The 22,714-nt window shown below is 36.7% G+C and overlaps 1 protein-coding gene across 1 annotated transcript in view; it reads right to left on the reverse strand.

The window, feature by feature from the left end:
• Positions 1–22,714, reverse strand: part of FAT4 (FAT atypical cadherin 4) — a 184,030-nt gene that overhangs the window by 84,949 nt on the left and 76,367 nt on the right. Inside the window, exons 2-3 of the mRNA XM_040250540.1 lie at positions 13,565–13,696; positions 982–1,243 (exon numbers count right to left, since the gene is read on the reverse strand). Of these exons, the coding sequence (XP_040106474.1) occupies positions 982–1,243; positions 13,565–13,696 (394 nt within the window). The remainder of the gene's footprint in view (positions 1–981; positions 1,244–13,564; positions 13,697–22,714) is intronic.

Raw genomic sequence — 22,714 nt, forward strand, 5'->3', positions numbered from 1 at the left:
GATGAATTCAGTGGACATATACTGGGGCCCACTGCTAGTGTCAGGAACTGGCAATTCCAGGCAATAATACAGAATTATGCTAAGGGGATACCACTTAACAGCTTATATGACCATTGCTAGAAATGAAGTGAGAAAGAAATGTGATGGGAATTTCATGAAGGACATGAACAATTCATCTTGGTGAACTGACTGCAGTGAGATTTTAGTCCTCTATAAATGTTTCATTTCTTTGTCAAACGAGTTTCTAAAACATATGCCTTATTTTACAAACTCATTCAAATATAATTCAAAATATAATTTCAGTTTTAGATAAGAATTTCTAATAGTGGAAATGAAGCCAACCCATACCAGAATCAGGGATATTGAGTATTCACATGCAACAGTCACAACATAATATATTCAAAGAAGCAAGGTGAGAATTCAGGATTCCTATTCTACTAACATTTATTCAGCATCTGCTAATCCTCAGGCCTCATGTTAGCAAACTCATACATGTTTTATCCTAATTCTAACAAGAATTATTGTTTCCATATACAGAAGAAGGAATTGAAGCTAAGAGAAATTAATTAATTGCCCTGGTTCACACAGCTAGTAAGTATTATAACGGGTATTCACAGGTTTTCCTGTGCTTTTTTTTTTCTTTCTATGCTCAGGAACATAATCACATCAGACATCCTTACAGTGGAAAAACAGTATCAAAACTGCAGTTGCCAGGAAACTTAACAATGCATGTCACAGATACTTCCAGAAACAAATATCTGTAATTAAGAAATCAAATGATTAGCTTATCTCATTTGCTCTCAAAAGTCTGGAAATTTGTTTGGGAACTGTAGCGAAGATGGTTAATTAAAATATTTAAAAATCCAATGTTTATACCCAGTAGCACATACTAGTCACAATTTAAGAGCAGCCAAAACCTAGTCCGTGTAACAGTAGTCAAAGGTGACCCTTGCAAAATATACTTAAAAGTGTGCCACCTACCTGGGGTTGTGTCTTCTGGGATGTCAAAAGAGTACACAGGCCTGGAGAACTTGGGTGTGTGGTCATTCACATCACTGACAGTAATATTTATTCTCATATCCGAGGACTGAAGACCATCATCCGCACGAACCAGCAAGGAATATTTGGAACGACGTTCTCTGTCCAGTCTCTTGGTAGCTATCAGATCTCCAGATTCAGGGTCAATTCGGAAACTGTCATCGGCTCCACTGATGATCGTATATGTGACAAGAGCATTTGCACCCTAGGGAAAAGAGAGCAGAATCTGAACTGCTAGAAGTAGAACAGTAAAAGTGCTGCTCCTTGTGCTGAATGTATACTTGACAAAGTGAGGCTCTGGGGTTTAATTTCATATGATACTGTAATATTTCAAATAGTAACAGTCCAGTGTGGTTAACTAAATAGTCTTTCACTATTCATTTCATTAAATAACACAGAGAATCTCAACCTTCAAAATGTGTGTGTGTACGCATGTGTGCGTGCTCTATGCATGCTCAGTCAGGTCTGACTCTGCAACCCTGTGGACTGCAACCTGCCAGGGTCTTCTGTGCATGGGATTTTTCAGGTAAGAATACTGGAGTGGGTTGCCAGTTCCTCCTCTAGGGAATCTTCCCGACTCAGGGATAGAACCAGCGTCTCCTGTGTCTCCCACATTGGCAGGTGGATTCTTTAAGACTTGAGTCACTTGGGAAGCCCATATATATGTGAGTATGTAAGAGAATGGTAACCTACTCCAGTATTCTAGCCTGGAGAATCCCATGGACAGAGGAGGCTGGCTGGTTATGGTCTATAAGGTCACAAAGTATTGGACATGATTGAGCAACTAAGCACAGCACACACACACACACACACACACACACACAAATTCTTAAAATATATCATAGAAAGGGGGTCAAACTGTCACTGTGGAAAATGCAAATGATAATACTGTTAACTGCATATCCAGAGGTTTGCCAGGCCCAGGGACAGCACTGTGTATGCATTATCTTGCTTTAGTTCATGCTCCCCTGGTGGCTCAGACAGTAAAAGTGTCTGCCTACAATGCGGGAGACCCGGGTTCAATCCCTGGATTGGGAAGATCCCCCTGGAGAAGGAAATCTCCAGCGCACTCCAGAATTCTTGCCTGGAAAATCCCATGGACTGACGGAGGAGCCTGGTAGGCTATAGTCCATGTGGTCGAAAAGAGTTGACTAGACACGACTGAGCCATTTCACTTTCACTTTTTTCACTGTGAGATACTATTTCTCAAAAGAAGATGCGAAGTTTGGAGATGGTGCTTAACTTACCCAGAGTCATACTGGGAGTGAGTGGATTTCAAACCCTAGTTTGTCTGACTCTGAGCTCATGTTCCCCTGGTTCAGCATGAGCAGCTAATTAAATTAAGCAAGCTCTAAATGGAAGCTTGGACTTCCCTGCTGGCTCAGACAGTAAAGAATCCGCCTGCAATGTGAGAGACCTGGGTTCGACCCCTGAGTTGGAAAGATCCCCTGGAGGAGGGCATGACAACCCACTCCAGCATTCTTGCTTTGAGAATTCCCACAGCAGAGGAGCCTGACTGGCTACAGTCCATGGGGTTGCAAAGAGTCAGACAAAACTGAACAGCTAAGCACAACACAGCACAAATGGAAGCTTACAATGTGCACTATAAAAACCAAGAAGAGGGATTACTTTGACCAGTTTGCTAGTGTGAAGAGATTTGTTTGCTTAATTAATTAACTAATTTATGTATTTTATATACTTTTGGTTGCACCGAGTCTTCCTTGCTTTATGCAGCCTTTCTCTAGCTGCAGCAGGTGGGGGCCACTCTTCGTTGCAGTGCGCAGGCTTCTCATTGCGGTGGCTTCTCCTATTGTGGAGCACAGCTTCTAGGCCCACGGGCTTTAGGAGTTGCAGAACATGGGCTCAGAAGTTGTGGTTTGCGGGCTCTAGCATTTGGGCTCAGTAGCTGTGGTGCCCGGGCTTATTTGCTCCATGGCATGTGGAATCCTCCTGTACCAGGGATCAAACCCATGTTCCCTGCATTGGCAGGTAGATTCTTATCCACTGTACCACCTGAGAAGTCCAGTGTGGAGAGTTTTAAAGTAGAACAAAAGAAGGAAAAATGAGCTAAAATATTAGATTATGGGTATAGATTGGATAGGAGCTTAGCTGGTAAAGAATCCACCTGCAATGCAGGAGATCCCAGTTTGATCCTGTGTCAGGGAGTTCCCCTGGAGAAGGGCATGGGAACCCACTTGAGTACCTTTGGACTTCCCTGGTGGCTCAGATAGTAAAGAATTTGCCTGCAATGTGAAGACCTCGGCTGGAAAGATCCCCTGGAGGAAGGCATGGCAATCCACTCCAGTATTCTTGCCTGGAGAATCCCCATGGACAGAGGAACCTGGCAGGCTACAGTCCATGGGGTAGCAAAGAGCTGGACTCGACTGAGTGACTAAGTCCAGCATAGCACATACACTGGAGAATCTCAGTTGCAACACACATCGAACTGTATACCAAGAAACCGCTGATCTTGTTTTAATTGGAAACAATCTTTTAAGGCTCTTGATGGTATAGGATGGACTAGAAAGAAGAGAGGCCAGAGAAGGGGTGAGAGAGTAGATTTTGGCCCCAGGAGACTAGGACTTCATTTCCTCAAGAGGAAACTCTATATAATCGGTGTTATTTTCTGGTTCCCAGTCCCTGTTCTGTAAAATGAAAGCAGGGATGCATTCTTGTGTTCACTCAGATCTTTGAACTGTAGCACTCAAGATCTGAAGTATAAACTAGGAATTTGGCTGAAGGAATGGAAAAGAAAAATAGAACATTTATTAAGTGTTTATTGAGTGCTAAGCACTGCTCCGAGTGCATCATTTCATGGGCACTAATTGATTTGATACTTAAAAGCAATCCAGTTGGGTAAGCACTATTATTACCCCCATTTTGAAGATAAAGAAACTGAGACAAAGAAATCTGAACCCTGGTTATCTTGCCCCAGAAGTGAGACTCTCAATCATTGTGTACCAAACATAATATACATGGAAGATCTGATGGGCTATTGGATAGAGAAGTAACTGATGACAGCTCTCAGTTGTCCAACATTCTCTTTTATTCTCGTTTCTTTCTTTTATCAACTCTCTGCAATGGGCGTAAAAGTGAAAGAGAAAGAAAAAAAATTTCAAATTACTTTGGCTAGGAATTAGGAGAATGTTCTTGCTGAAGACATCTCAGGATAAGCTCTGCTTGGACGCAGGAGACATTATGCATTGAAATTTTATAATTTTATGTATGGTATGTTAAGAGAGTGAAGGATAGGTTCGTAGAAATGGTTATGTGGCAATGGTTATAACCATAGGAATGGATGTGTGGTCAGAGATTTGAAAAAGGGTTTGATAAAACTATTTGAAGCTCAATATATGTGGCTCACAGTTGAAGCCAGAAGATTTGTTGATGATTTATATGAGAATAGATAGTAAAAGGTACAGCAGCATAAAGACTGAATATCATATTGAAAGAGTGGGAAGTAAGAGAAGCGACTGAGGGAAGAAGAGGAGAAGGAACCTTGGAGACCCAGAAGACAGCTTGCCATAGAGGTTAGAGGGAAGGTTTCAGAAAGAGTAGATTTTAGCAGAGTCAAAAGAGTCTGATTCTGGGAGGGATTGGGGGCAGGAGGAGAAGGGACAACAGAGGATGAGATGGCTGGATGGCATCACTGACTCGATGGACTTGAGTCTGAGTGAACTCCGGGAGTTGGTGATGGACAGCAAGGCCTAGTGTGCTGTGATTCATGGGGTTGCAAAGAGTCGGACACGACTGAGTGACTGAACTGAACTGAACTGAACTTAAGGCAAATTAAAATTATAATCATCTAGATTTGACAATGAGGGATGGTAACTTTATAGTATTCAAAAAATCTCTTATAAACTTATTTGTATATTATTGAAATAATGAACAGTTTGATTTAGATATGCAAAATCACTGCAGATGGTGACTGCAGCCATGAAATTAAAAGATGCTTACTCCTTGGAAGGAAAGTTATGACCAACCTAGATAGTATATTCAAAAGCAGAGACATTATTTTGCCGACTAAGGTCCATCTAGTCAAGGCTATGGTTTTTCCTGTGGTCATGTATGGATGTGAGAGTTGGACTGTGAAGAAGGCTGACCGCCGAAGAATTGATGCTTTTGAACTGTGGTGTTGGAGAAGACTCTTGAGAGTCCCTTGGACTGCAAGGACATCCAACCAGTCCATTCTGAAGGAGATCAACTCTGGGATTTCTTTGGAAGGAATGATGCTAAAGCTGAAGCTCCAGTACTTTGGCCACCTCATGCGAAGAGTTGACTCATTGGAAAAGACTCTGATGCTGGGAGGGATTGGGGGCAGGAGGAGAAGGGGACGACCAAGGATGAGATGGCTGTATGGCATCACTGACTCGATGGACGTGAGTCTGAGTGGATTCCGGGAGATGATGATGGACAGGGAGGCCTGGCATGCTGCGATTCATGGGGTCGCAAGGAGTCGGACAAGACTGAGCGACTGAACTGAACTGACCTGAACTGAATCACATGTATATTATAGTTGGAATTCTGAGTTGCACATTATACATTGTACTGGTTGAGACTGCATGCTCTGGGGCCATAGTTTTGGTTTTGAATCTCTGCTCCACTACCTATTAATCATGTATCACTGGGTTACTCCTTAACCTCTATGAGCCTATGTTTCCTTATCTAGACAATCTGGCTGGTAAAAATATCTGATACATGGGGCTGTAATGTAGCAGTACTTAATCAGTATTTAGTCTGAGGATTAAAGGAGTTCACACATGTAAGGGACCTAGAACAATGCATGAAAAGCTTTAAGTGTATGACAGTGCTAATTGTTTTTATTCCTATTTTAATTCTTTTCTTATAAAAGGAATATAACAAGTTAGATACATTTGATGACAGAGATGTTTACAAATGAATGATTTAAATCAAAATTTGATTAAAGTTGCTATATATCCCAGGAAAAATATTTTCTGATTTTCTGTTATATTTAGTATTACATCCTGACACTGAGGTATATGTAGTGTTGGAATTGTCAACTTCAAAAATTACTTTTTGATTTAAATATACTCATATAAAACAAATATGTGTGTGTATATATATATGTATATATATATATATAAAACCATATCAGCTCTAGAAATGTATTTATTAAAGTATCCAGGCTTAGAACTCTCAAGAAGCTATTAGGAAGAACATAAATTTAGGACATTTAGACTCGAAAGCTGACATGCTAGGAAACTACAGAATCTGAAGTTTCCATATATCTTTTCCATCATAGATTAAATATGCTTTATTCTCAAGATCAAATATATAAGGGCATGACTGCTAACAGTCAAAGGTAAAAATACTCTTTCAAAATTTATGTTTAGAGGTATTTGCTATATTTGTACTGCATTCCCTAAATGAAACTTAAAAGTTAGTAATGTGAAATCCTCAAAGCACATTTTAATTTAGTAATGACAACTAGATTTAACACACTATGCACATTTATCTTGTATATTCAGGTGTACATAGACCATCTAATGTATTTATAGTAATTGTATGGTTTAACAAAAACATTCAATAAGAATTTTAGACTTTTCATCTAACCACATTCTGTACTTTTTGTTCTATTTCACAAGGAATTCCACTATTCTGGTGAAACAGTCCAGAGAAAAACAGCTACACTCAATTCTGAACTATTAAAATGGAATTTGGAAATTAGGGGAAAGCCAAGATGCAAAACCATATTTCAAGCTATTATATAAATGGTTCAAAATTAAGAAATATCCTGTCTACAAAATGGTTATAATAATTAATGCTCCTGAACTTATGATAATTCTGAACAGAAAAGCAAAGGCATCAGACTGTTGATAAACCATAATTTTTCACTTTCAAAATCAGCTGATGTGGTACATTAGTAGTTCCAGTGAATGTCTGAAAATGCATGGCCAAGAGTAATGATTTAATGAGGTCTTTGAAAAGTCTATTTATTTATTTAGTATTCCAAATATGCAGTATCAGCAATGCTACAAGAAACAAATATCATATTTCAGCTGTAGCACAGTGGAAATAATGCTGTTTAAAAACATTCTACTCTCCTGAGGAACCACAGAGACAAAAGTACATGGAAGGAATTCTAAAAGTAAATAGCTATAAATTGTAAATGCATTTTATAATCTTAAGTAGTAGTTTCAAAAGCAAGTATGGTACCATGGAATAAAGCTTGAGTGTCCTGGCCCATTACAAGCATAATAATTCGTTTATCAAAGGAAACAAGAGACAGACAATCATGTGCTTTTGAGAGATGTCTATCTTTATCCAACATATGTTTCAAATGATATTTAAATAATGCTCAATATGTACATATTGCTTTCAGATTCCTTTACCAGGCGTTATTCTTCAGTGACCTACTACAGGCTTTCTAACATACTAATATTTTATGTTTGATTTAGTAATTAAGGAAAAGTATATAAACTACATAATATGTGGACTTGCTGATGACTTATGTAATCTTAGTGTTTTAAAGAATTCTATTAATGTTTCAAAATCAACCTGCAAGATAGCTGGGTGAAAATTTAATGCTGGCCACAAAGTAAAAGAAACTCCCTGCATTTCGATATTGATTCCTACTCAAAACTAGATGAAGAAAGAAGACAGAACCATGATTTGGTAAGAGAGAAATCATTTCAAATATGTACATACCTATTTTCAAATTTGACCTAGAGGTAAGGAGCTGTGAACAGAATAGAAGATAAAAGGTTTATCTAAAAACATTAATAATAATTTATTGTAAACCACTCAAAAAAGGAAACAGCCAATAATTCTGAATGTCCTAGGAAGCCTAGGTAGCCATTCCACTTGGCATACAGCCAAAGAAATGTTGGTTCCTCACGTCAGGAGTGGACATAGTCTGTAGTCATTAAAACATCACTAAAAAGTTAAAAAAAAATATTCAAGGAGAAAAGGATCTCATGAACTTAATCTTTTAAAAATAATAGTGCCAAAGCACTTCTACAAAAATGTCCTTCTTTCCTTTAAAGTTCCAGGTGAAACCACTTCCTTCCTTCCAGCCTCTGCTGTCTTTTTCCCCTTCCACCTTCACTCTCCCCATCCCCATATACAGGTCCTATTACAAAATACTTGGTGGTGATTTCTACCACTCCTTCCTTGAATTGCAAACAGTTTTCCTTCCTTTTCCCTAGACTGTTCCTGTTTTATAGTTTTGCTCCTTTGTGCCTCTTTAACACCCCACTGCCTCAGCTCAAATGCACTTCTTGCACATCCTAGATATCGTCACCTTACATTTAGTACTTAAAAAAAAAACAAAAACACAAACCCAGAATGTCTAAGTGATAACACTGGCATAGATAGTTTTTTTAACTTGAAAAGGGAAATTCAATAGAAATAAAACAAAGTACACTAAAATTGTGTTGATGTAAATACCTAGAGACGTAATGACCTTCCCAGCCTTCTTCAAATCTCATACTAAATATAACCACATCTCAAAACACCAACTTGAAGACAATGCAAGTGCATGCAGGTGCATACACACACACACACACACACACAGAAAAGTCACGGAGAGAAAAATAAACATACACGCAGCATTGCATTTGTATTAACCCTTCTTTGTCACATTTTAAAAAGAAAAAAAGTAAGGAAGAAAGTAAAATTATAACAGAATTTGCATAATATTATTATAAGGGTTGAATGTTGGCATTTCTTTCAAATAATCACTGAATAATAAATTATATATAATGTAATTATTATTATATTATATTATATATTTTATATATTTATAATCAAATAATATATTGTATATTATATTTATACAATCTGTAATATATGATGCATATTATATACTTATAATATTATAATCATATGATCTTGTATATTATATTATTAATATATATTACATCATATATTTATATAATATATATAAAATATTATATATATAATGCATATATAATGTATATTAGGTATATAATATACAAATTATATATTATATAATTATAATATATAAATTATACAACATATGATATATAATATATAATATAATTATATAATATATATAATGCATATATAAACATACATATGTAATCATTAAATATAATAATAATAAAGTTGAGGACCAAATAATAATTCTTAAGAGAGTAGTGCTCAAAATTCTCCAAGCCAGTCTTCAGCAGTACGTGAACTGTGAACTTCCAGATGTTCAAGCCAGTTTTAGAAAAGGCAGAGGAACCAGAGATCAAATTGCCAACATCCGCTAGATCACTGAAAAAGCAAGAGCATTCCAGAAAAACATCTATTTCTGCTTTATTGACTATGCCAAAGCCTTTGACTGTGTGGATCACAATAAACTGTGGAAAATTCTGAAAGAGATGGGCATATCAGACCACCTGACCTACCTCTTGAGAAATCTGTATGCAGGCCAGAAAGCAACAGTTAGAACTGGACATGGAACAACAGACTGGTTCCAAATAGGAAAATGAGTACGTCAAGGCTGTATATTGTCAGCCTGCTTATTTAACTTATATGCAGAGTACATCATGAGAAATGCTGGGCTGGAAGAAGCACAAGCTGGAATCAAGATTGCCAGGAGAAATATCAATAACCTCAGATATGCAGATGACACCACCCTTATGGCAGAAAGTGAAGAGGAACTAAAAAGCCTCTTGATGAAAGTGAAAGAGGAGAGTAAAAAAGTTGGCTTAAAGCTTAACATTCAGAAAACGAAGATCATGGCATCCGGTCCCATCACTTCATGGGAAATAGATGGGGAAACAGCGGAAACACTGTCAGACTTTATCTTCTTGGGCTCCAAAATCACTGCAGATGGTGACTGCAGCCATGAAATTAAAAGGCGCTTACTCCTTGGAAGGAAAGTTATCACTAACCTAGATAGCATATTCAAAAGCAGAGACATTACTTTGCCAACAAAGGTCCATCTAGTCAAGGCTATGGTTTTTCCTGTGATCATGTATGGATGTGAGAGTTGGACTCTGAAGAAAGCTGAGTGCCAAAGAATTGATGCTTTTGAACTGTGGTGTTGGAGAAGACTCTTGAGAGTCCCTTGAACTGCAAGGAGATCCAACCAGTCCACTCTAAAGGAGATCAACCCTGGGATTTCTTTGGAAGGAATGATGCTAAAGCTGAAACTCCAGTACTTTGGCCACCTCATGGGAAGAGTTGACTCATTGGAAAAGACTCTGATACTGGGAGGGATTGGGGGCAGGAGGAGAAGGGGACAACAGAGGATGAGATGGCTGGATGGCATAACCGACTCTATGGACATGAGTTTGAGTGAACTCCGGGAGTTGGTGATGGAAAGGGAAGCCTGGTGTGCTGCAATTCATGGGGTTGCAAAGAGTCAGACATGACTGAGCAACTGAACTGATTTGAACTGAACTGAAGAGGGTAGTGCATTTCATTAGAATATGTATATTATAATTAATGTGATTATTAATTCCTGCCTTGAATAAATCACTTAAATAAATGAGTTTTACTTGTTCTGTTCCTACAGAGAGTATCATAAACTTTCATTATCTTTTATTTAGCAAAAAGCTAAAAAACAAAAAAAGAAGCTCATGCAATTACTATAAGCTCATTCAAATTATACATCATATAGTTGTAGCAACTGCTCTAATTGATGTATCATTTGCATGAGCTTATAGTAATTACATGAGCTTCTTTTGTTTTTTAGCTTTTTGCTAAATAAAAGATTAAAAATGTTTATGAATTAAGCTATCCAAATATATATGACCAATGATGAGATTTAAGAAAATCTCAGCAGTATTTACTAAATTATAGCTGATGATATTTCATATGTAACAATAATAATACAAATATTCTACATACAACTCTTTTAATGGTAGCTAAAGTTTGGAATAAACTTTTCTCTACATAAAATTGCCTAGAAAGTACTAAACATAAATCACAAAATCTTTTTAATAGAAAACTACAATTACTTAAATGTACTTGTTTTATTTTGTTTCCTTTTCCTAAATTACATTTTGGCAAAATGTATAAATGACTAATGGAGGAAGTACAAGCTGGAATCAAGATTGCTGGGAGAAATATCAATAACCTCAGATATGCAGATGACAACACCCTATGGCAGAAAGTGAAGAAGAACTAAAGAGCTTCTTGATGAAAGTGAAAGAGGAGAGTGAAAAAGTTGGCTTAAAACTCAACTTTCAGAAAATTAAGATCATGGCATCTGGTCCCATCATTTCAAGGCAAATAGATGGGGAACAGTGGAAACAATGGCTGACTATTTTTTGTGCTCCAAAATCACTGCAGATGATGGCTGCAACCACGGAATTAAAAGATGCTTACTCCTTGGAAGGAAAGTTATGACCAACCTAGACAGTATATTAAAAAGCAGAGACATTACTTTGTCAACAAAGGTCCATTTAGTCAAAACTGTGGTTTTTCCAGTAGTCATGTATGAATATGAGAGTTGGACTAAAAAGAAGGCTGAGTGCCAAAGAATTGATGCTTTTGAACTGTGGTGTTGGAGAAGACTCTTGAGAGTCCCTTGGACTGCTAGGAGATCCAACCAGTCTACCCTAAAGGAGATCAGTCCTGGGTGTTCATTGGAAGGACTGATGCTGAAGCTGAAACTTTGGCCAAAGTACTTTGGCCACCTGATGTAAAGAGCTTACTCATTTGAAAAGACCTGGATGCTGGGAAAGATTGAAAGGGTGAGGAGAAGGGGACAACAGAGGATGAGATGGTTGGATGGCATCACTGACTCAATGGACATGAGTTTGAGTGAACTCCGGGAGTTGGTGGTAGACAGGGAGACCTGGCATGCTGCAGTCCATGGGGTCGCAAAGAGTCGGACACACTGAGTGACTGAACTAAACTGACTGATAAATGACGAATCATTACATTCTGTACTGGCTGTTAAAATTAGTCTATTATTGAATTATTCACCCTTTTTAAGTTAAATAAGCCAAAAATCAAGTTTTCATATCCTTCTGGAGCTTAAATGAGGGTAAGGAAATTAAATTATCTGTTTGGGGCTTAGCAAAAAGGGAAATGGGCTACTAGTGTATGGGAACATTATTCCTCTTTCCAAAATTCTAGAAATTAACTAAAACCTTTACCTAGCAAGGAGGAGGAAACAAGTGATGTCATTTTTTTAATGGGAAAAATATAAATTACAAATTATATAAGTTGTCATGCTGTTTGGAGCATGATGATTGCTTTAAACTTTAAACATAAACATGGAAGACAGAAATCTAAATTGTGCCCCCCAAAATCAGTTTACTGCTAGAAAACGAATTTCTGTTTTTTAATGGAATTCAAAATTCATTGGCTTCCTAGATAATTTCCTTAAAATATATAAGGCTATTACTAAGTTATACACTTTATGTCTGCATATATGTATATATGTGGAGCTTTCCAGGTGGCCCTAGTGGTAAAGAAGCCACCTGCCAATGCAGGAGACATAAGAGATGTGGATTCAATCCCTGGGTAGAGACGATCCCCTGGAGGGGGGCATGGCAACCTACTCCAGTATTCTCGCCTAGAGAATCCCCATGGACAGAAGAGCCTGGTGGTTACAGTTCATAGGGTCACACAGAATTAGACACAACTGAAGACTCTTAGCCTGTACACAAGCATATATGCAAGTTAAATGAAAACTTTCAAAGTTGTCTTATATTTGTTTTAATTTTCAATAATTTGCTTTTTTCAAATACAAATAAAAACAAATTCTTAGCTATATATGCTATAAGATAGCAAATGGGAGTGATGAGGCATTAAAAATAAGATATTTCTTTTAATTTTAATTAGATCCCATTTGTTTATTTTTGCTTTTATTTCCAGAATTCTGGGAGGTGGATCATAGAACTAACACATATATATGGAATTTAGGAAGATGGCAATGATGACCCTGTATGCAGGACAGCAAAAGAGACACAGATGTGTATAGCGGACTTTTGGACTCAGAGGGAGAGGGAGAGGGTGTGATGATTTGGGAGAATGGCATTGAAACATGTATAATAACATGTAAGAATCGAAATACCAGTCTATGTCTGATGCAGGATATGACACGCTTGGGGCTGACGCGCGGGGATGACCCAGAGAGATGTTGTGGGGAGGGGGGTGGGAGGGGGGTTCATGTTTGGGAACGCATGTACACCTGTGGTGGATTCATGTCAATCTATGCCAAAACCAATACAGAATTGTAAAGTAAAAATTAAAAATAAATAAATAAATTTAAAAAAAAAATAAAAAAAAATAAAAATAAGATATTTCTGTAAATATTTTTTATCCTTTGAGAAATTAAAATAATTTGGCTAATGAATCTAAGATGTACCAGCAATTAACTGAGTTGTGAATTGCTGTTCAAAGGAAACTTGCCTCTAGACAGTCTCTATCTTAGCATTCCTATGTCACATTTCAAGAATTAATGTCCTTTGGAAAAGAGCACTCAATGCTTAGCCTTAATTATTAGTTAATAAATGTTGTCAACATACAGTAGAAATTTGATAGATCACTGGAAAATTATGTTTCAAAAAGTCAGAGACAAGGTCTGAGCTACCTCATCAGCATCCATGGCTGTCAGCTGCATAATCTTAGAACCATCTCCAATATTCTCCTCCACTGTGAGATCCAGCATGTCTGTTGGGAACACTGGTGGGTTGTCATTGATATCTTGAAGTGTTATTTCTACCTACAAGAAAGAAAAGGAACAATATATAAATGCTGCATATGTTTGCAAAATACCAATTGTATATCAAGAATCCACTCAAATAAGCCTTCCAAAAAGAATCAGAACCTTTATATATAACATCCCAAAAAATACCCTAGAGAAAGTTGTGAATTATTTATAGGAAAAGAAAAGCCAAGAAAGATGATTTGACTTATTGATAGTAACTGATTTTAAATGATCACCTAGGAGTTTAGAACAGAGTAGGTCCATGGATCAACTGTCATCTAAATTCCCAGATTTGCACACCAGTGAAGAATTGTTCAGTTGACACTGTCTGTCTTTCAGCCATGAAGTGCTGCCTGACACACAGATGATATAGTATAAAATTTCTTCCTGAAAGGTTTAGATATTGGCAACTAATGTCCAGGGAAAATAAAGAAGTTCACATTGTGTTTTAAGAAACACTCTGCATTTTTCCCTTTAAAGTCAACTCTCAGTCTTTGGGGGAAGAAAATTATACATATCTTTTCTTTCTCTCTTCACTCCCATCAATACTTCTTAGGGTGACTAAAGCTAAACAATCATCCCGTTCATATGTGGTATTCAGGTAGGTTGCAAATACTAACTTTCCTTGAAAGATCCTCATCAGAAGTCAGAATTATTTGTTTCCCTACCTAAGAAAGTGCTTCCCTGCTAGCTCAGTTGGTAAAGAAAATCCTCCTGCAATTCAAGAGACCCTGGTTTGATTCCTGGGTCAGGAAGATCTGCTGGAGATGGGATAGGCTACCCACTCCAGTATTTTTTGGGCTTCTCTTTTGGCTCAGCTGGTAAAGAATCTGCCTGCAATGTGGGAGACCTGGGTTCAGTCCCTGGGTTGGGAAAATCCCCTGGAGAAGGGAAAGGCTACCCACTCTAGTATTCTTGCCTGGAGAATTCATGGGGTTGCAAAGTCAGACACGACTGAGTAACTTTCAAAAAAAAAAAAAAAACCCTAAGAAAAATTGTTTAGAAAGAACAATCTGTGACTATTAAACAATAACTTCAAACCATGTGTTTTATCTTTTGAGTTAGGTGCTAAAAGCTGAATATCTGATAAGAAAAAGGGAGACAACTGCTAATAAAACTGAAAATTTCCCCAGTTGGATCACAAAATTAAATCATGGAGGAAAGTCCATCTACCCATTTAGCTTGGATGTAACCAGGACATTTTTCTTCTAGGATGAAATGTCATCTTTTATAGTTATACTGTAAAAACTCCATCAGATCAAGAGTGATGAGACTGAATATTAGGAGACAGCAAAATAATTCTAGTTTTTTCTTTTCCAGGAAGAGGAAAGGGTGGAAGGAGAGGTAGTAAATAGGATTGTCAGTATTCTCTGGCAAAAGAATGGGTGGGAAATACAGGAGAGCTAGACAAATAAATGGATGAGCAATTGATAAAAAGAGAAACCCAGAAAACGATATACAGAATTCAGTACTAAGTCATTATTGTAGTTCCACCACTTAACAGGACAGTTTTGATTATAGCTAATGTCTCAAATTGGTCTAGGAAATGGTTAGGGCAGCCTTAGTAGTTAGAAATCTGCTATTTTGCTCTTGCCTAACACCATTCTCTACATCACTGCCTTTAAAAGAGATCGAGATCATTAAAACTGCAGCTTGTAAGGAGCATTTCCAATTTCCTTGCAAAGTTGTAAATAACATGAGTTTTTGAATTAGAACAACCAGAGTTTAGATTCTGTCTCTGCACTTATTAACTGGGGAAATTTGAGCACTTAATTTCTTTGAGCCTCACTCTCCTTATCTTAAAATTGGGATAATAATGTATCTTAGAGCATTTTATGAAGACTAAACCCTGATGATGCTAGCAAAATGCTTGTCACAGGGGAAACTTTCAATGAAAAGTAGATCTTGGTTTTTAAATTATCAGAACAGAACTGGGCATTCCTTAGAGCCAGGGAGAGACTGTATTTGTGATAGAATATGACTCCTGAGAGTCCCTTGGACTGCAAGGAAATCAAACCAGTCAATGCTAGAGGAAGTAAATTCTGAATATCATTAGAGGGACTGACTGATGCTGAGGCTGAAGCTCCAAATCTTTGACCACCTGATGCAAAAAACTGACTCAGAATTGACCCTGATGCTGGGAAAGGTTGAAGGCAGGAAGAGAAGGGGACAACAGAAGATGAGATGGTTGCATGGCATCACCGACTTAATGGGCATGTGTTTCAGCAAGCTCCGGGAGATGATGAAGGACAGTAAGGGCCTGGTGTGCTGCAGTCCATGGGGTCACAAAGAGTCAGACACAACTGAGAGACTGAACAACAATGTCCTTCTGCTACGTGGTACAGGTCCTGATATGTCTTTGATGTCATGTTTAATTGGTGCCATTCTGGATTCTCTTTATCCTCAATTTAGTGTTCTCTACACACACACACACACACATTCACATATACTTACATACACACACTCATATATGCATCTGTGTTCAGTTGCTCAGTAGTGTCCAATCTTTCCTAGCATCAGGGTCTTTTCTAATGAGTCAGCTCTTCACATCAGGTAGTCTAACTATTGGAGCTTCAGTTTCAGCCTTTGCCCTTCCAATGAATATTCAGAATTGGTTTCCTTTAGGATTTACTGATTTGATCTCCTTGCAGTCCAAGGGACTCTCAAGAGTCTTCTCTAACACCACAGTTCAAAAGCATCAATTCTTCAGCACTCAGCTTTCTTTATGATCCAACTCGCACATCCATACATGACTACTGAAAAAAACATACATTAAACTATATGAACCTTTGTTGGCAAAGTTATGTCTCTGCTTTTTAATATGCAGTCTAGGTTGCCCATAGCTTTTCTTCCAAGAAGCAAGTGTCTTTTAATTTCATGGCTGCAGTCACCATCTGCAGGGATTTTGGAGCCCCCAAAAATAAAGTCTGTCACTGTTACCATTGTTTCCCCAACTATTTGCCATGAAGTGATGGGGCTGGATTCCATGATCTTAGTTTTTTGAATGTTGAGGTTTAAGCCAGCTTATTCACTCTCCTCTTGCACCTCAACAAGAGGCTCTTTAGTTCCTCTTCCCTTTCTACCATAAGGGTGGTGATTGATATCTGAGGTTATTGATATTTCCCCTGCCAATCTTGATTCTAGCTTATGCTTCATCCAGCCTGGCATTTTACATGATGTACTCTGCATATCTGAGGTTATTGATATTTCCCCTGCCAATCTTGATTCTAGCTTATGCTTCATCCAGCCTGGCATTTTACATGATGTACTCTGCATATAAGTTAAATAAGCAAGGTGACAGTACACACTCTTGATGTACTCCTTTCCCAGTTTGGAATCTGTCCATTGTTCCGTGTCCTGTTCTAATCATTGCTTCTTGACCTGTATACAGGTTTCTCAGAAGGCAATTAAGGTAGCCTGGTACTTCTATCTCTTTAAGAATTTCACAGTTTGTTGTGATCCATACAGTCAAAGGCTTTATCATGGTCAATGAAACAGAAATAGATATTTTTCTGGAACTTTCTTGCTTTACCTATGATCCAACAGATGTTGGCAATTTGATCAATGATTCCTCTACCTTTTCTAAATCCAGTTTGTTAGGTATGGTAGATTCTATAGTAGAAACATATTATGTATAGTAATTCTTCATTATGGATGATGAGTGCATGAACTGAACAAGACCCTTCTATATTTTAATAGTTATAACTAATACGAATGTGCCAAACCCTGCTGTAAGTTATATGTATGTGCACATTCATATACATACACACACATAAATGCATAAAAAATCCTCAAAAGAGCCCTATGAGGCAAATACTATTATCTTCCCATTAGAGAAATGAATTAACCAATATACACAGGTTAAGTAATTATCCAATGTCAGAGAGCTAGTAAGTCAGTAGTAAGTTTCCTTTACTACAATGCAAACCTGTCTATCTCTCTATATATAAGCACACCCCTCTCTCTCTTTAGGCATGTGTTTTCAATAAACATAATGAATCAGATTTGAAAAGTATATCACAGCTTTATAAATATATTTTTATAAATGTGCATATTATTCCTGTCTGCAAGTTGGATCACTTACATATGAACCAACTAGCCATATAATCTTGGGTCAGTCTATAAATCTTTGTCAGAATTAAAAATAAATCAGCTAGGTGATCCCTAGATTTAGTGCTAGGAATCTGTGACCATGTATGCTCTATGAAATTTTGGCCAACTCCATCATTTCAGGTACAAAAAACAGTTTCTGTCTTTATTAGCAAGAATAAACTTAGTTAAATATTAATAGACTCAAAACTAAACATTTCTGAATATATCTATAATCTACCAGTTATAGACACAGATCTAGGACATTTCATCATTAGATGTTGATATACATAAATGTTATATTTTGATTAAAGACACCAGAGGTCATCAGTTTAATAGGTCAGGCTATGCTTTTTCCAAAATATGTATCAGCTTGCCAATCAAAAAACTGTAACTTTGTATTCTTCTTCAAAGAAAAATCTAGATAGTCTCTCTAATTTTCCAGTCTCTCTGCTCCACTTCACAATTCCTCAAGTATTCCTGAAAATCTTTCAGCATGACTTCTCTAGATTCCCTCACTAGCCAAGAGTATGAATAACCAAAAGGAGGAGATCTAAATTTACTGGTGTAGTAGATTTCATCTGGCAATCCCTTCACTTCTGAATCAGTGTGTAAGTTCTTTGGTTTCTACCAAGAGTTCCAAGATCATGAACACTGTTTGCCTATGAAGTGGTCACTGATTCCCATATTTATTCATTTAATCTTTTAGAGTCTATTACATAAAAGGTATATGTTAGTCACTATACAGTAAATATATAAGAAAATAAGACAGGCCACCATCTCTTGTGGGGAATAAATGAAGTCTGACCATGGAAATATGTACAAATAAAAATATCTGTTTGGAAAATACACAGTTGACATCTTGATTCCAAGCAGTTAGTCCCCTACACTATGGGTAATTCTTCAAGCAGTCCTGTATCTTGCCCTTGGAAGTTACCATTTTTCCTGATGAGTCCAGATTCTAACATGTACTTGGCTCACTGTCTTGGATCCCCCATCAACCTAAGAGTCTTATTTCATTATTACCCTCACTTTGGACTAAGATTTGGTATGGTTTTTTGAAATATTGTCATCTAAAGCACAAGAATCAAACATTAACAATTTAGAGAAGATATCTAGAAAGAAAATATAGTTTATTAAATATAATAATAAGTTATCTAGAGGTATTAATTAAAACACTATAATTTTAGAGTCCTTTCTGTACAAATCAGATAACTTTAAATAATGCAGATAATGGCTATCAGTGGTTTATTTATAAATTATCTGATTTTAAAAATTGTCTAAAATATAATTCCTAAACTGAAGAAAGTATGTTGATAAATGCATTTCATTCTTTTAAAATACATACCCAGAACTACTGCATAGCTTTTAGTACTAGCATTGCCCCTCTAGTGTTTTACATTTTTTTTAACATTTGTTTGGACATGAAATAAGCAAAATAATTGTACTATTAAATATAATTTTGCAAAAAAAAAATCACATTTTGAACTCAGAAGCTTCCCTTCACAAGTGGCTATATTTTAAATGAAAGCAAAACAAATAAAGACTGCCAATAGGTTACATAATTTAAGTCCAGGGGACATCTTCAAGGTATCAGTTCCATAAGTCTGTGAAAACTGACCCTCAAAGATGAAAGAAACATTACACTATGAAGATAAGGTACTTGTATATTTTATGCCTGCCTATCAGATGTTGACCTTTGTACTTAGATAGTAGTAGGCCCTTAGCGGATATATATGGTTTCACCTACCATTACAAGGGCAGTTGATAGCTTTGTGGTTGACTTGTTTATAACAAAATATCAGCTGCACTGAATGACAGGTATTGTCTGTGACCATCACTGCATTACCATTCAGATACTTTCAGAATAATGACTTTCTTGGCTAAGACACTTCATCCCTAGTCAGTGAAACCCTCATAAATAATGATGTTTAAAGAAACATACATGTCTGAGATTAAGGGAGCTAACAATCAATTAATTAAAAAGTGTCTGTTTTGTGGTAGTTTTCTAAAGGTAAAAGTTTATTTAAAAATATGGCTTTAAATAATGTCACCACATTTTTATGCTGAAGAGCCAAATAGATCTTTAAAAAATAAAATGTTTACTGTGTAAATTGTTGCTGTGAAATGGGTACAATGCTTTACTCCTAAAAATGTTTCCCTATTATATGCAATTTATCATTTTATTCTGCATTGCATCAGGAATGATGTTATATTTTGGGAATTTACTTTTAATATTTTAAGTAAAAAAAATCAGAATTCAACTACATCATAAATGAGTAAGTTCTTAATTAGCAATAGGAATTATCAAATCATTACATATGTCTAAATATAAAACATGGTATTTTACTAATGTAAGTTGATATTATGAAAGTAATACTCTATATTCAAGGCTAAGCAATCAACTAAAATATTAAGGTCCATTATGAGCTCATTCCTCAGTTAGTAAACTGACAATTGCATTGTGGTCACTATCTCAACCACAATTAAAAACATATTCTTAAATTCATACTCTCTCTGCAAGCTAAATGAATTGGTTTTTAATGTATCAGGATGAAAAATGCCCCCAAACATATTTTTAACTCACAATCTTCCTGCAACCTACATAAAGTGTACTTGACGAACAAGGATGAAAAGCAATCAATTTTTTTTTCCTTTTAAAAGATTGTAGAATTTATAATACAACAAAAGATTATGTTATGTAGTCTAAGTAGGTAAAAAGGAGTCCAAAAATGTCAGTTAGAAAAAGCCCAGGAAAAGAGACAAAGGAAGAAAATCCAAGGATTGGAATGGGAAACTTGGATGGGAAAAAACACACCCAAACATGCCCCCTTCCTGATAGGTGGTGGACACAAGCCCTATTTTGTATAAGACAGAACAAATCAGGCTCCAGGGAGGGGAACAAAAAGTATAAAAAGGGAACCCAAGCAGGGTTAAGGCCACTCCTACAGGGTCCACTAGCTCTCATGTCTTGGGTGTGTACTTTCTGCTGTCTGCCTAATAAAATCCTGCCTGTGTGAGCTGTAACACTGGCCTGTTGTTTCAAATCTTTGCTGTGATGAGACAAAATAGACTGGAGTAGACTTAGAAAATAGAAATAGAAGTCTATGCATTTGCAAGGAGTAATATCAAAATTCTTAGAATCCCAGATATCATCAAGTTCATCTCCCAGTCAAAAGCAAGGCAGTGAACTGTCAGGTCATTTGTCTAAGAAAAAACAACAGTCAGACTCTTAACTCCAGCCCACTGATTTTTGCAGAGATCTGTGGACAGGTCTGGGGAGGAAGCAGCATAATATGCCTTAGACCACTCCCCCTAATCTTTGTCAAAGACAGTGAGTGTTCAAAAAAAAAATGCACTTGATGTGTACAGAAAATTAATTTTTTTTAAAAAATTAATGTTTGATTAACTATCCTACAAATACTATTTTTCTGCATGCTTGCTCATTTTATGTTCCTTTATACTTATATTAATGGAAAATAATCTGTGAAGGTTTACCTAAGTGATGCCACTGCAAGACTATTAAACAATCAGCAGATAGGGGGTGGGTATACACTGCAAGTAAAGAAACTATAGCTAAATTATCTAATTGTTGTTCAGTCACTCAGTTGTGTCTGACTTTTTGTGACCCTATGGACTGTAGCACTTCACTCTCTCCCAGAGTTTGCTCAAACTCATGTGCATTGAGTTGGTGATGCCATCTAAACCGTCTCATCCTCTGACACCCCCTTCTCATCCTGCACTCAGACTTTCTCTGGAGATAGCACTAAAAGTTATTGCTTTGAAAATGTCTATAAAGAAGCTATTTCTTCCATGTCCTGGCCATTGTAAATAGTGCTGTGATGAACACTGGGATACTTGTGTCTTTTTGAAATATGGTTTTCTCAGGATAAATGCCCAGTAGTGGAATTGCTGGGCTATCCAGCAATAGAACTATCATAGGATAATTCTATTTTTCTTTTTTAAGGACCTTCATACTATTCTCCATAGAGATTTTATCAAATTGCATTCCTATCAGCAGTGCAAGAGGGTTCCCTTTTCTCCACTTGCTCTCCAACATATACTGTGTGTAGATTTTTTGATGATGGCCATTCTGACCAGTGTGAGGTGATATAGACAGCTGATTCATTTTGTTATACAGCAGAAACCAACACGAAATTGTAAAACAATCATACTCCAATAAAATAGTAATAAAATCAACACACAGAAATCCCTTGCATTCTTATACACTAATAATGAGAAAATAGAGAAATTAAAGGAAACAATTCCATTCACCATTGCAACAAAAAGAATAAAATACTTAGGAATATATCTACCTAAAGAAACTAAAGACCTATATATAGAAAACTATAAAACACTGGTGAAAGAAATCAAAGAGGACACTAATAGATGGAGAAATATACCATGTTCATGGATTGAAAGAATCAATATACTGAAAATGAGTATACTATCCAAAGCAATCTATAGATTCAATGCAATCCCTATCAAGCTATCAGCAGTATTTTTCACAGAGCAGGAACAAATAATTTCATAATTTGTATGGAAATACAAAAAACCTCGACTAGCCAAAGCAATCTTGAGAAAGAAGAATGGAACTGGAGGAATCAACCTGCCTGATTTCAGGCTCTACTACAAAGCCACAGTCATCAAGACAATATGGCATTGACACAAAGAGAAATATAGATCAATGGAGCAAAATAGAAAGCCCAGAGATAAATCCACACACCTATGGACACCTTATCTTTGACAAAGGAGGCAAGAATATACAATGGAGAAAAGACAATCTCTTTAACAAGTGGTGTTGGGAAAACTGGTCAACCACTTGTAAAAGAATGAACCTAGAACATTTTCTAACACCATACACAAAAATAAACTCAAAATGGATTAAAGATCTAAATGTAAGACCAGAAACTATAAAACTCCTAGAGGAGAACATAGGCAAAA

The sequence above is a fragment of the Oryx dammah genome, unplaced genomic scaffold (assembly GCF_014754425.2).
Source record: "Oryx dammah isolate SB20612 unplaced genomic scaffold, SCBI_Odam_1.1 HiC_scaffold_12, whole genome shotgun sequence".
NCBI classification, from domain to species: Eukaryota; Metazoa; Chordata; class Mammalia; order Artiodactyla; family Bovidae; genus Oryx; species Oryx dammah.